This window comes from Pseudorca crassidens, chromosome 15, assembly GCF_039906515.1.
Source record: "Pseudorca crassidens isolate mPseCra1 chromosome 15, mPseCra1.hap1, whole genome shotgun sequence".
NCBI classification, from domain to species: domain Eukaryota; kingdom Metazoa; phylum Chordata; class Mammalia; order Artiodactyla; family Delphinidae; genus Pseudorca; species Pseudorca crassidens.
Window position 1 is genome coordinate 55,371,194 of NC_090310.1, and position 15,590 is coordinate 55,386,783.

At 41.6% G+C, this 15,590-nt stretch overlaps 1 protein-coding gene across 15 annotated transcripts in view; it reads right to left on the reverse strand.

Annotated features, from left to right (window-relative positions):
* The window catches only part of SHLD1 (shieldin complex subunit 1), a 111,418-nt gene that overhangs the window by 56,702 nt on the left and 39,126 nt on the right, over positions 1-15,590 (reverse strand). Inside the window, exon 4 of one of the 15 annotated variants that reach the window (XM_067707533.1) lies at positions 2,067-3,031. The exons of 10 other annotated variants lie outside the window; for them this stretch is intronic. In XM_067707533.1, coding sequence (XP_067563634.1) covers positions 2,943-3,031 — 89 coding nt within the window. In that variant the 3' untranslated portion in view covers positions 2,067-2,942. 4 more of the 15 variants (XM_067707538.1, XM_067707535.1, XM_067707528.1 and 1 more) reach the window with 4 other exon arrangements.

The window sequence follows — 15,590 nt, forward strand, 5'->3', positions numbered from 1 at the left end:
CTTGTGCAAGATGGTAACTTGAGCTGAATCTTGTAGATTCTACATTGCTACTGCTTCATTTGGGAAATAAAACTTTAGATCAAGGCAAAAAGTAGATACACAGGTTAATATTTCATCCCAGATCTCTACTGCAGTGTTTAAACGATAGTTCTTCAATTATGGTGGAAGAGGAATATTAATTCATTCATTCATTGTTTAACACAAATTTCTTGAGCAGCTGTTATGTGTCAGGCATTATTCTAAATGTTGAGGATAGAGCAGTGAATAAGGGAAACAAACAGCTTGCTCTCATGGAGCTTATGTTCCCACTGGTAAAACAGACAATAAACAAACAAATAGAGACTTTAACTAGAGACAGTGATAAATCCCATGATGAATATAAAGTAGAGGAAGGCGATAGAGAATGATGCGGATGGGGAAGACAGGTTGGATGGGGTAGGCCAACAAGGCTTCTGGGGAGTCACATTTGAGTAGAGATCTGAAGGAAGAGAGGGAACAAACAATGTTCCAGTGGAAGAACATTCCAGGCTAAAGGACCTGCAAGTGCAAAACCCCAGAGGTGGGAATAAGCTTGTGTGTGGCTGGTGAGAAGTGGGTGAGGAGGAGGGGGCATAGCCAGGCAGGGAGGGGCCAGATCACGTGGAGCCCAGAGACCAATGGAAGAGATTTGGATTGTGTCCTAAGTACACTGGAGGGGTTTAAGCAGGAGAGTGAAGTGGCAGAACTGAAAGTTTACAAAGAGGTTGCTCTGGCTGCTGCTGGAGAGTAGATCAAAGAGGGCAAGAATGTGACTGGAGACCAGTTAGGAGGCTACTACAGAGTTAGTGCAAAATGGCAGCTTGGGCTTGGGTGGAGTGATGAAGGTGGTGAGACACTGCCATACCTGGAACACAACTTGGAGATAGAGCCTATGGGACTTATTTGCGCTGGACACAGAGAATAGGTTTGGGGCCTGAAGAACTGGGTGAAGAGAAGAAAATTAGAAGAGAGGCTGAGTTGTTTGTTTGTTTGAGGGGGATCAAGAGTTCTATTTGAACTTAAGTTTGAGGTGCTTATCAGATGGCCATCTAGAGCAACTGAGTAGGTAGCTGAATGTACATGTCTGGTGCTCAGGGAGAGCTGACATCAAAGAAGTTAAAAGAGATCACCGAGGGACTGATGCAGAGGGTGAAGGGAAGAGGCCTGAGGTCTGAGCCTGAGATGCTCCAGGGGTTGGAAATCAGTTAGAAGAGCCAGAACCCAACAAAAGAAGCTGAGAAAGAGCAGCCAATGAAGAGGAGGGAGAAGCAAGAGGAAGGGGTGTCCCAGAAGCCAAGTGAAGAACAGGTGTCCAGGAAGGGGGTGACCAGCTGCATCAACTGTGCTGTTTGGTTAAACACGATGAGGACTGAGAACTGACCATGGGAGCTGGGAGACAAAAGGCACCACAAGTACACAATAATAGCAGGGGTGCAGTGTGTGGAGGTAGGGGAGGGGAGGCAAAAGCCCGACTGAGTGGGTTGGAGAGAAATTAGGAAGAATGAAGAGAGTGTGTCAGACAAGCTAGACTCCTCTTTCACAGCCCTTTGCTATAAAAAGGAACAGAGAAATGGGGCAGTAGCCGAAGAGCAATATGGGGTGAAGGGAGGATTTCTTTTTCTCAAGATGAGAGGTTTTATGCTGGAAAGAATGACCCAGTCAAGAGGGGAAAATCAATAATGCAGGAGAGAGGAGATAATTGGAGGTGTGATGTCCGTGACCAGGAGAGAGGAGTGGGAATTGCGTACAAGTGGAGAGAATGGCCTTAAACAGGAGCACAAACTTAGTCACTGTAACAGACATGGGCCTCTGGGGACAGAGGCAGATGGTAGGAGATGAGAGAGTTCTTTTTCTGCTGTTTGAATTTTCTCAGTAAAATGAGAAGCAAGAAGCAAGGTTTATTGCTCATAGGGTGATCCTTAATAGAGGCCGAAATGACCCTGCTTCCTCTAGACCCAGGCAACAAGCAGCCGATGGTCCGATGGGGACACCAAAGCCCACTGGGCAGCCCAGCTCCCCACGTGAGAACTGCCAACTGCCAAACCCAATTCTTTTTCTTTTTCTTTCTCTCTGTCTCGCTCTCTCTCTCTCTTTTTTTTTTTTTTTTTTTTTGTGATTGATTCCCATTGCGGAGTTTACTCATGTTGTAAACTGAGCTACAATTTAGTTTTAGCAAAATAATACAGTGTATAACATTTAAATTAATGCTGTGATGTAGTGAATGTGTTAATTATTTTGATCTTGGTAATCATTTCAGTGTATAAGTATATCAAACCATCACACTGTAAACTTTAAATATATACAATTATATTATTGTCACTTATTCCTCAATAAAGCTGTAAAAAAAAAAATGATGAGCCCATTTCTAAGAAGAGGAAACAGTTGTGAGAACCTGACTTAGCAGCCAGGAGAAGGCAAAAGAAGGCAAATCTCTGAGGAATCAAAACCAGGCAGGGAAAAACTACTAATCCTTCAGCAACACTTAAAACATTAAAAATATTTGATCCATTTGCTTTCAATTTCCCTAGTGAACCTTGCCTACTTAGTGAGAAAAATACTTATGTTCCAATAGGGAAAATAGGCTAAGGACATTTACAAAGAATTCATAGGTAAAAAACGTGAATGGCCAATCCATACGAAACAATTACTGCATTTCATCCATAGAGGCAGAAAGTAGAATGGTGGTTGCCAGGGGTGGGAGTGAGGGAAATAGAGAGTTAGTGTTTAAAAGGTACAGAGTTTCAGATTGGGAAGAAGAAAAAGCTCTGGATTTGGACAGTACATAAAAAAAATTCTGGATTTGGGTGGTATAAAAAGTCCTGGATGGGCTTCCCTAGTGGCGCAGTGGTTGAGAGTCCGCCTGCCGATGCAGGGGGCACAGGTTCGTGCCCCAGTCCGGGAAGATCCCTCATGCCGTGGAGCGGCTAGGCCCGTGAATCATGGCCGCTGAGCCTACGCGTCCGGAGCCTGTGCTCCGCAACGGGAGAGGCCACAACAGTGAGAGGCTCGCGTACTGGAAAAAAAAAAAAAAAAAAAAAAAAGTCCTGAATGGTACAATGTACTTATTACCAGTAAACTATACATTTTAAAAAATGGTTAATATGGTAAATTTTATGTTATATGTTATATACCACAAGTTAAAAAGAATTTGCATTTAATTGGTAAAGAAATGCAAATTAAAACAACAAGATGGGGACTCCCTTGGTGGCGCAGTGGTTAAGAATCCACCTGCTAATGCAGGGGACACGGGTTTGAGCCCTGGTTCAGGAAGATCCCACATGCCACGGAGCAACTAAGCCCATGTGCCACAACTACTGAGCCTGCACTCTAGAGCCCACAAGCCACAACTACGGAGCCCGTGTGCCTCAACTACTGAAGCCCACGTGCCTAGAGCTCCATGCTCCGCAACAAGAGAAGCTACCACAATGAGAAGCCCGCGCACCGTAATGAAGAGTAGCCCCCGCTCGTCGCAACTAGAGAAAGCCTGTGCAGCAACGAAGACCCAAAGCAGCCAAAAAAAAAAAAACCAAAAAAACCCCGAGATGATAGTTTGCACCCATACTCTATCCTCAGTGAGGTCACCGGGTGGGTAAGACCCCTGTGGAAGAGGTGGATGTTACCCAGGATGCAGGTAGACCAGCCCCCTCCCAGCTTGCTGGGTGGAGGATAAGCAGTGTCACTTTCCCAGCGGGCTATGGGACTCAAATGCTTTGACACTGTAATTTGGCTGTCAAGAGTCTATTCTAAAGAAAGCATCAGTAGCCAGGCTCAGAATATCTAAGTGCATATGTATGCATCCACTGTATGCTGGAAGGCCAGGAGGGCACCACCAATGGATGACAACTTGGAGGAGTGTCTGGAAGACACAAAGCACAATGGGCAAGATAGACCATAAAACTCAAAGGTGCGGGACACCCACACCCCAACCAGCTGAAAGAAAATGGAATGCAAAAAGTGAGTTTTCTAGCAGAATCTGAAATGATCCTGCAGTAAGAGCAGGAGGAGCTGGAAGGAGAAAGTGTGGGGAAAGGAAGAGGAGGAGGTCTGTCTGGATATTATTTAAAGGGATCAGTAGAGTTGAGCCAGGTCTCCCCTGTCACACACCATAAACATGTTCCTTCTCAGAGCTGCCAGCTCCGGTGTGTGTCAGCAGGATGCAACACGAAAAGCATGGGACACTGATGTGCACAGTGACATTATTTGTAAGAGTAAAAATATTAATAGTAGCTGGCAAAAATGGTTAATAAATTATGGCATATCTATATAATGCAATATTTTTCAGCAATTAAAAATGATATTTTTGAATTTAGATGATATCAGAAAAGGCTCATAGTATAATGTCTAAAGAAAACAGACAATTGGCAAAAACTGAATCAGGTCTGTGGAATAATCCACAGTGGAGCTCTGTATAAATGTTGATTTTTCTGATTTTGATAATTGTACTGTAGTTGTATAAGAGAATGTCCCATTTTAGGAAGTACACACTGTACTAAAGTATTTATGAGTGAAGGAGCATTATGTCTACACTTACTCTCAAATGATTAAGTGAAAAAATAATATAATTCTCAAATGAATAAGAGAATGATGAAGCAAATGTGGTAGAATATTCTCAATGGGAGAATATGAGTGCAGGGTATAATTTTTTAGAAAAGCAAATAACCCAATTTAAAATAAAGAGCCAGTGATATGGACAGATAATTCACAGAATAAATTAAAATATCTAAGAAAATTATATAGGATGATGCTCAAACCTTACTAGTAATCAGAGAAATGCCAATTAGAACAATGAGTTCTTGTTTTTCACCCATATCAGTAAGGATGTGGGAAAACAGTCACTCTCAGACATTTTTGGTACAGGCTTTTGGAGTGTTAGCAGTACTTATGTAACAAATTTGGAAATGTGCATGCCCTTTGATGCAGTAATTCCACCTTCTATGCACCTATTCTACAGAATGAAAAAAAGCAGCATGCAAAATTATACATAGAGAATGACCCTTATTTGGTTAAAGAAAAAAAAAGAGCTACAAGTAAATCACAAAAATGGTGACAATGATTAAGGATTATCACCAGGTTTTAAAAGGAGATGGTTTTCTTCTCAGCATTGCTTTTAAAAATGTATGAAATACTCAAACAAGCAGGAAACATACAAAACTGAAAACAGCAAACCTCCATGTACCCAGCAACCATAGTTAAGTGATGTTAACAGTTATGAGAAAATAAGTCATCAGATATATTTGAAGACCATCCCAACTTCTTTCCATCCTTTTCATCCTAGAGTTTCTTCTTTCTAAGCTTTCTTCTTTAAGTTTGTTTGTATTTTACAATGTTAACCTATTACCGTTATAACAAATACGAACCTTTAGAAAAGCAGCGTTGAGTGGAAACAAGCAAATCATTTGCACACTGCTCAGAATGCCTGGGAGACCTCGGTAATTCCCTCTGTTATTGGAGAAACTGGGGTACTGTCAGGTACCTCCACTTGCATGCCATAAGATTGGCTAGTTACAGGTCTCTGAGTGGAAACAAAATGCCATTTAGAAACCAGTAGATTTCACATCTGAACGCCCAGGTAACTCTTCAGTGGATCAGTACCTGGTGAAACAGCAGTTGCAACATGACTGAGCCGGAAGGAAGGCCTGTGCTGATTACCTTTCTTTCTAGTACAACCACTTTGTTACTGTTGAAGAATTTAAGTTCTAGAGCAAGCATGTGACTTGCTCAAGACCAGACCAGGAACTCATATAGGGGAGAATAAAGGAAGGGCTCTACCAGCAGCCTGGTACTGGATCTCTCTTTCCCTTTTTGGAAAATGAGGGCTAAAAGGCACCATAGCTTTGAGAAGGTGTTCCCAGGATGTTCCACTGAAAATAGGTTCCCTCCAGATTTCCCACACCTTGAGCCTGGTCAGTGCCCCCTTCAGTGGACACAAGAGAAGGGGCTTTTCCCTTGTACTGGGTCCCTGGTCTTGTTCAGGTTGAGATTGTTCATCCAAATCCAAAAGTCTGCTTGGTGATCAATCTGTGCCTCTCAGGTATCAGCTCTTTGGCCCTACTGTATGATAAGAAACTATATAATTGGCCTCATTGTTGGGATTTAAGGACACACACATGAACACACACATTCACAGCCCCACAGCTCTGGATTTTCACTTTATATGTCTCAAGAAGATGAACAACAGAAGCAGTAAACATCAATTCACCTGACCCAACATGATGGACTTTTAAATGAAATGACCACCTGACCAATAGCCCACATGGTTGCCAAGACTCCAAGATGACCCCTAATGATCCCTATCTCCTGGTATTCACACTCTTGAATAGCCTCCTACCATGCTGTAGTGGGGTAGGCCTGTGTGACGCATAGAACATGGTAGAAGTGATGGTCTGTTGCTTCCAATATTAGATTATAAAAGGCACTGTGGCTTCTGTTTTGAGCACCCTCCACCTCTCTCTCTCTTTCTCTTAACTCACTTGGGGAGAAGTCACCTGCTTTGTCTTGAGGACACTCAGCAGCCCTGTGGAGGGGCCTGGAGAACTGAAAACTCCAGCCAGGAGTGACATGAGTGAATCTTGTTGGAACCAGATCCTCCAGCTCCAGTCAAGGCTTTGGCTTGACTGAAACCTCATGAGAGACTTAGAGTCAGAAGCCCCCAGCTAAGCCACTCCCAGATTTTTGACCCCCAGAAGCTGTGAGGTAATGAATGTTTGTTGTTTTAAGCTGCTGAATTTTGGGGTAATTTTTTATCACTCCCAATAGATAACTGAGATCACTGTCCCTCAATACCCAGTATGCTACAACAAAGTTTTTACCAAATTATATTTTAGAGGTTAAGAAATGTTGGTCACAGACTTCCACAAGATTTTTTTTTGAATTTTATTTTATTTATTTTTTATACAGCAGGTTCTTATTAGTTGTCTATTTTATATAAATTTATTTATTTATTTTTATTTGTTTATTTTTGTCTGCACTGGGTCTCCGTTGCTGTGCACGGGCTTTCTCTAATTGTGGCGAGCAGGGGCTACTCTTCGTTGCAGTGTGCGGGCTTCTCATTGCGGTGGCTTCTCTTGCTGCGGAGCACGGGCTCTAGGCACGCGGGCTTCAGTAGCTGTGGCGCACGGGCTTAGTTGCTCAGTGGAATGTAGGATCTTCCCAGACCAGGGCTCGAATCGTGTGCCCTGAATTGGCAGGCAGATTCTTAACCATGAGCCACCCAGAAGTCCCCATAATTTCTTATTTTCTCAGTTGATTAAACTCTGATAGTAAAAGATGTTTCAAAGGACTACAGATTGTTGCCATAACCCAATACCTGAGCAAACTGTGCCTTTCAAAGTAGGACTGGGAAACTCTCTCATAAAGGTTTTCAGGATGCTGCCTCCCAGCAGGCTCCCCCTCAGCAGGATGCTAAAATCCTCCATGTGCCTCTCAGATGGCTCTGGATCTGGGACAATACATCAGGTTCTTAGGTATGGCCTGGCTGGCTTTGTCATCCCTGGTCCCTTTCTCCAGGACACGGTAAATCAAAGGCCCAGGCTAAAGCTTACCCATAAAACCCAGAGATGAAAAGAAGACAAGACAAAAGGAGACATAAATAAAACCTTTCCCCTGTGAGACAGCATGACAGCAGCCTAAGCGATCATTTAATATCAGCCTGCAGTAACATTTTCCTCTCTTTATTTTATGAACTTTACTTGGACTTCCACAGCCATTCTTTTTTAAACCTACCCATGACAAACAACTCTGAGTTTGCTGATAAATATATCACTGTGGGAAAATGTCTTCTAATCTGGACATTTCAGAAATGGGTTGCTTGGGTTTTCTATCACTAAAGGGTAAATTTAAATTCTAAGACAGCAGAGACTGTATCTAGTTCACACTTTCTCCCCAGGAGCTAGCACAGTGCATTTATTCACCAACTATGAATTTACTTTCCATCTTTGAAGGTCTATCAGTCAAAGGGTATCTGCTGAGTACCTATGGGTACAGCATGGTGGAAGGAGCTGTAAGGGCCATGAAACTTAACATGGCATAGACCTGAGGCACTGAAAAATACTATCAGGTCCCCATGTGTGTCCACTGGAATCCAGTAGTTCTTTAGGCATAAACACAAACGTGTGACTTTCTTAGCAAATTACCTGCTATTTAAATAGTTTATAGAGTTGCTATGGTGCCTGAAATCAATAAACATTCATTGAGTACTTATTATATGTAATGAAGACAAAGCAGTTACAAAGGTGAGCATTACAGTTAACAAGCAAAGTTTGAGATTGAAAATAATGGATAAAGGTAAGAGTATAGATGATTTTTTTCCTTCTAATGTTCTGTATTTTCAAAGTGTCCTAAAATTAGCATGTATTGGTTTTAAAAATCAGAAGAAAATGAATGGTATTCCTGAAGGGGTGGAATCAGGTGAAAGGGGGAAAAATATTAGGCAAGTCAGCAAAAATGAGTCAGGGAAAGGCGACCTCTGCTGGTGAACCATTACGATGAAGAGCACGAGCTTTGGAGTCTGCAGGTCTGGGTTCAAATCTCAGCATTGCTGCAATATTAGCTGTGTCTGTGGGGAGGTAATTTTGCCTTTCTAAGCCTCAGTTTCCTGATCTATAAAATAGGGATAATAGTGTCTTCTTTAGGTAGAGAATGAAGATTAAATGAGATAATACACTGAAGGATCTCAACTCAGTAAATGGTGGCTATTATTTCTATATTATTATGGGTGACAGTGAGTGATATCTGATACAGCTCTTGGTGTTACTATAACAACCCCAGATTTCTCTCCTGATACACAGCTGTAGAGCTCTCTCCTACCCCATTCTTCTACCACTTTTCTTTTTTACTGTTTTCTCTTCTCTTTTCTCCGCTGCTTTTGTCTCTGCCAGTTGGAACCAGTAACACTCACTGGGGTGCTTAGGTCTGCAGGCGGGCTGTAGTTTAGTGAGGCAGGGCCAGATAATGTGGTCCACAGTTCCTGCCATCCTGCCAACTCAGTGTGTGATCTCAAACCTCTTAGTCACTCTTGGCAGCTCTGTCATCTAACTTATAAAATGGAGACAAGATCTCTGCCTTTACTTACTACAGAAGAATAGTAGAAAAAAAAATCTAAGTAAATAACCTCCAGCAATGACAGACTAAGTGGTACCAGACTTGCACTTCTGCTGTAAACAACTAGAAAACAGGACAAAATGTATGGAACGACTGTTTTCAAATATTGGACACGGGTAGTATAAGACTTTGACCCCTGAGAAATGGGAAACAAAACAAGATGTGCCTACAACTGCCCCAGCTTCCTGCCTGGAGGCACTTTTTGGACCACAGTGCAGGGAGTGGGATCCAAGCAGAGCACAGCAGTCTCCACAGTGAGGAGACACAGATTCGAGCTTAAGGTACCTAGAATTTGTGAGGCTAAGTTCTAGAGAGAAGGGAGCTACACAGAGAAAGAGATGCAGAGACTGGAACAAGGATTCTTTTTGAGTCTTCCACTGAACACTAAGCTGTGCACATTTATGGTTAAACTCCATAAAGCCAGGTAAAGCCAGGGAGGGAAGCTGAGCTGAACAACTCCAAGAACTTGCACAGGGCTAGGAGACCTCCATGTTCTGACAGCCACAGTGGAGAGACCTTGTTGAACATCCAGCGTATTCAGTAGAGACCCAGAACGGGCACACCTTGGTAGTAAGCTAAACTAAGTACAGAGTAAAGGATACTCCAAAATCTCTCTAATGAACTTAAAAACAAGCCTGAAACCATCAAGTTGATAAGCAAGTAACTTAACTGCCTGCCAAAACAAACTTCAGTACTTTTTAAAGACAGCAAAATCCAGACACTTAACAATGTAATATCATGAAGTCCAACCATCAAGTAAAACTTGATGGAGAAGAAGCAGTAATAGGTATTCTGAAAAAACCTGGCTCATTTCTAGATAAGTCCAAAACAACCACCAGTCCTTTTTGTTTGTTTCTTTTTGCTTTGTACTTTGAGGAAATAGTGCTGTAAATATATTACTATTTCTCTAATTGTTATTTTCTGATATTTGCATTTTCTCCTCTTCCATATAAAAGTATAGAAGAGGCTCTTTATCACAGAACTAACTTTACAAGCAAAGGAAAAATGTACTAATTTACTCCACTAAAACTAAAATTCTTCCAGCCTCTATGCGCATGTCACCTGTCAGAGGACTTTCCTGGCCATGGTGCTTAAATTGCACCCCATCTCTTATGCTGCATGCCTTTTCTTCATAGCACCAGCTGATACAGTATTTATTTATTTGTTTTGTTGTATATTTACCCCTTCTGTACCACCTCCAAACAGGACCCTGGTAACTAGAATAAAAGCTCCTTGAAGGCAGGGTCTTCATCTATTTTGTTCACTATGTATGCCCAGTGCCAAGCACAGGGCCTGGCACATAGTAGATGCACAATAAACATTTATTGAATGGATAAATGAACAACATCCACTGCATTTAAAAAAATCCAGTCATCAGGGGTTCAGGTAAACAACTGATTACAATATGGAGAAAACAGAAGAGAACTCAGCGTGTTGGTGAGGCATTAACACCTGGTGAGAGAGATACACATGGAAAAATTACTTCTCATTAACCTAATGATTTGCTCTAGAAAGCAGAGAGACATTTTAACTGAGCTTGAATCTTGGTATAATCTACTAAAAATATGATCTACAAACTTTACAGAAATCTCTCCACCACAGAAAATTTAATCAACAGAAACGAATAGCCAGCCACCCATTCACTTGTTCAAAGATATCAGAATTTTTAAAAATTGAAGGAATCAAATTTCATGCATCATAATCTCTAAGAAATAGTTATTAATAGTATTTATTACCATTTCCCAGTTGCCTATTAAGTACCAGGGCACAGTAAGCAGTGCTTTATATGCTCTGTACATCAAAGCATCCTGAGTGCTGGCCTATGAACTCATGCTGGGCCATGATGAAATTCTCACCAGTCCACGGCCAAGTGAGAAAACTTGTGACTAGAGAAGCCTGATCGTGATTTTGGGATTAGGTTCTTCTTCCATTTTGGATATTAAAATATCGTGTCTTTCACAAAATGATGGGGGATTTGTGGAATGACTGGTATAGGCTGTTTTTTTGTTTGTTTGTTTTTGGGTTTTTTTTGCCATACGCGGGCCTCTCACTGTTGTGGCTTCTCCCGTTGCGGAGCACAGGCTCTGGACCCGCAGGCTCAGCGGCCATGGCTCACGGGCCCAGCCGCTCCGCGGCATGTGGGATCCTCCCGGACCGGGGCACAAACCCGTGTCCCATGCATCAGCAGGCGGACTCTCAACCACTGCACCACCAGGGAAGCCCTAGGCTGTTTTTAAGATCTTTCGTTGGCAAAATAAAAAGTTGGGCCAATCTCTATTGGGCCTCAAAAAAAGGAGGAGGAGGAGGTGAGAGAGGAGGAGAACCCAAACTGTATCCAAACACTGCGAAATGTCTCCAGGGGGCAAAATCACCCCTGGTTGAGAATCACTGGTATGGAGTGAAAACTTGAGTTATCTACAGAAGTGAGGGAGGATGGATGCATTGTTGTAAGACATAGAATAACAGTAATTAGAAGAAAATTTGTCCTGGCCTGTAGCTGGAGCTGCCGAGGGCCATTCTTGGTGGCAGAGTGGCAGTCCCTTCAGGAGCAAGCTGGAGTGTGGCACTGGGGACCCACCTCACATGAGACACACAGCTTTCCCAACATGGACGCCACTAATCAGACACCTGACCGAAGGGATGTGCCCACAAAGGGAAAAGGGGATTTAAGTGTGAACACAGAACAAATAAATCTAATTCTAAGGATCTGTTTAAGGAGAGCATATCTGTTCCCCACCCCCATAAATTATTTATCTATTTTTATTTTTTTTAATATCTTATTGGAGTATAATTGCTTTACAATGTTGCGTTAGTTTCTGCTGTACAACAAAGTGAATCAGCTATATGTATACATATATCCCCATATCCCCTCCGTCTTGAGCCTCCCTCCCACCCTCCCTATCCCACCCCTCTAGGTCATCACAAAGCATCGAGCTGATCTCCCTGTGCTATGCAGCAGCTTCCCACTAGCCATCCATTTTACATTTGGTAGTGTATATATGTCAATGCTACTCTCTCACTTCGTCCCATGTTACCCTTCCCCCCTGTGTCCTCAAGTCCATTCTCTACGTCTGCATCTTTATTCCTGCCCTGCCCCTAGGTTCATCAGTACTAATTTTTTTTTTTATATTCCATGTATGTGCATTAGCATACAGTATTTGTTTTTCGCTTTCTAACTAACTTCATTCTGTATGACAGTCTCTAGGTCCATCCACGTCTCTGCAAATTGCATAATTTCGTTCCTTTTTATGGCTGAGTAATAATTGCATTATTTATATATGTATCACATCTTCTTTATCCATTCTTCTGTTGATGGACATTTAGGTTGCTTCCATGTCCTGGCTATTGTAAATAGTGCTGCAATGAACTTTGTGGTACATGTATCTTTTTGAATTATGGTTTTCTCAGGGTATATGCCCAGCAGTGGGATTGCTTGGTCATATGGTAAATTTATTTTTGGCTGCGTTGGGTCTTTGTTGCTGCACACGGTCTTTCTCTAGTTGTGGCAAGCTGGGGCTACTCTTCACTGTGGTATGTGTGCTTCTCATTGTGGTGGCTTCTCTTTGTTGCGGTGTGCGGGCTCAGTAGTTGTGGTGCATGGGCTTAGTTGCTCCACAGCACGTGGGATCTTCCCAGACCAGGGATGGAACCTGTGTCCCCTGCTTTGGCAGGAGGATTGTTAACCACTGTGCCACCAGGGAAGTCCTTATTTTTAGTTTTTTAAGGAAGCTCCATACTGTTCTCCATAATGGCTGTATCAATTTACATTTCCACCAACAGTCCAGGATGGTTTCCTTTTCTCCACACCCTCTCCAGCATTTATTGTTTCTAGATTTTTGATGATGGCCATTCTGACTGGTGTGAGGTGATACCTCATTGTGGTTTTGATTTCTATTTCTCTAATGATTAGTGATGTTGAGCATCTTTTCATGTGTTCGTTGGCAATCTGTATGTCTACTTTGGAGAGGTGTCTATTTAGGTCATCTGCCCATTTTTGGATTGGGTTGTTTTTTTGATATTGAGCTACATAAGCTGCTTGTACATTTTGATGATTAATCCTTTATCAGTTGCTTCATTTTCAAATATTTTCTCCCAATCTGAGGGTTGTCTTTTTGTCTTGTTTATGGTTTACTTTGCTGTGCAAAAGATTTTAAGTTTCATTAGGTCCCATTTGTTTATTTTATTTCCATTACTATAGGAAGTGGGTCAAAAAGGATCTTGCTGGGACTTCCCTGGTTGCACAGTAGTTAAGAATCCACCTGCTAATGCAGGGGACATGTGATCCAGCCCTGGTCCGGGAAGATCCCACATGCTGCAGAGCAACTAAGCCTGTGTGCCACAACTACTGAGCCTGTGCTCTAGAGCTCATGAGCCACAACTACTGAGCCCACGTGCCACAACTACTGAAGCCCATGTGCCTAGAGCCTGTGCTCTGCAACAAGAGAAGCCACCACAATAAGAGGCCCGCACACTGCAACAAAGAGTAGCCTCCGCTCATTGCAACTAGAGAAAGCCCGCATGCAGCAACGAAGACCCAACACAGCCAAAAATAAATAAATTAATTAACTTTAAAAAAAAAAGGATCTTGCTGTGATTTATGTCATACAGTGTTCTGCTATGTTTTCCTCTAACAGTTTTATAGTGTTTGGTCTTACATTTAGGTCTTTAATCCATTTTGAGTTTATTTTTGTGTATGGTGTTAGGAAGTCTTCTAATTTCATTCTTTTACATGTAGCTGTCCAGTTTTCCCAGCTCCATTTATTGAAGAGGCTGTATTTTCTCCATTGTGTATTCTTGCCTCCTTTGTCAAAGATAAGGTGACCATATGTGCGTGGGTTTATCTCTGGGCTTTCTATCCTGTTCCACTGATCTATATTTCTGTTTTTGTGCCAGTACCATACTGTCTTGATTAATGTAGCTTTGTAGTATAGTCTGAAGTCAGGGAGCCTGATTCCTCCAGCTCTGTTTTTCTTTCTCAAGAATGTTTTGGCTATTCGGGGTCTTTTGTGTTTCTATACAAACTGTGAACTTTTTTGTTTTAGCTCTGTGAAAAATGCCATTAGTAATTTGATAGGAATTGCACTGAATCTGTAGATTGCTTTGGAGTATAGTCATTTTCACAATGTTGATTTTTCAAGTCCAAGAACAGGGTATATCTTTCCACCTGTTTGTATTGTCTTTGACTTCTTTCATCAGTGTCTTATAGTTTTCTGCATACAAATCTTTTGACTCCTTAGGTGGGGTTTATTCCTAGGTATTTTGTTGTCGTTGTTGCAATAGTAAACGGGAGTGTTTCCTTAATTTCTCTTTCTGATTTTTCACTGTTAGTGTATAGGAATGCCAGAGATTTCTGTACATTAATTTTGTATCCTGCTACTTTACCAAATTCATTGATAAGCTCTGGTAGTTCTCTGGTGGCATCTTTAGGATTTTCTTTGTATAGTATTATGTCATCTGCAAAGAGTGACAGTTTTACTTCTTCTTTTCCAATTTGGATTCCTTTTATTTCTTTTTCTTCTCTGACTGCTGTGGCTAAAAATTCCAAAACTATGTTGAATAATAGTGGTGAGAGTGGACAATCTTGTCTTGTTCCTGATCTTAGAGGAGATGCTTTCAGTTTATCACCACTGAGAATGATATTGGCTGTGGGTTTGTCATATATGGCCTTTATTATGTTGAGGTAGGTTCCCTCTATGCCCACTTTCTGGAGACTTTTTATCATAAATGGGTGTTGAATTTTGTCAAAAGATTTTTCTGCATCTATTGAGATGATCATATGGTTTTTATCCTACAATTTCTTAATATGGTGTATCACATTGATTGACTTGCATATATTGAAGAATCCTTGCATTCCTGGGATAAACCTCACTTGATCATGGTGTATGATCCTTTTCACGTGATTCTGTTTGCTAGTATTTTGTTTGCTAATGTTTTGTTGAGGATTTTTGCATCTATGTTCATCAGTGATATTGGCCTGCAACTTTTCTTTTTTGTGACATCTTTGCTTGTTTTTAGTATCAGGGTGATGGTGGCCTCATAGAATGAGTTTGGGAGTGTGCCTCCCTCTGCTACATTTTGGAAGAGTTTGAGAAAGATAGGTGTTAGCTCTTCTCTAAATGTTTGATAGAATTCACCTGTGAAGCCATCTGGCCCTGGGCTTTTGTTTGTTGGAAGATTTTTAATCACAGTTTCAATTTCAGTGCTTGTAATTGGTCTGTTCATGTTTTCTATTTATTCCTGGTTCAATGTTGGAAGGTTGTACTTTTCTAAGAATTTGTCCATTTCTTCTAGTTTGTCCATTTTATTGGCATATCGTTGCTTATAGGAGTCTCTCATGATCCTTTGTATTTCTGCAGTGTCAGTTGTTACTTCAAGGACAGCATATCTGTTAATGCTATCAAGATTTACTCTAAACAGTAGTTAGTATTCATTTCATGGAATTAAAATGGGTTGCCCATTTTTGTGCAAACATG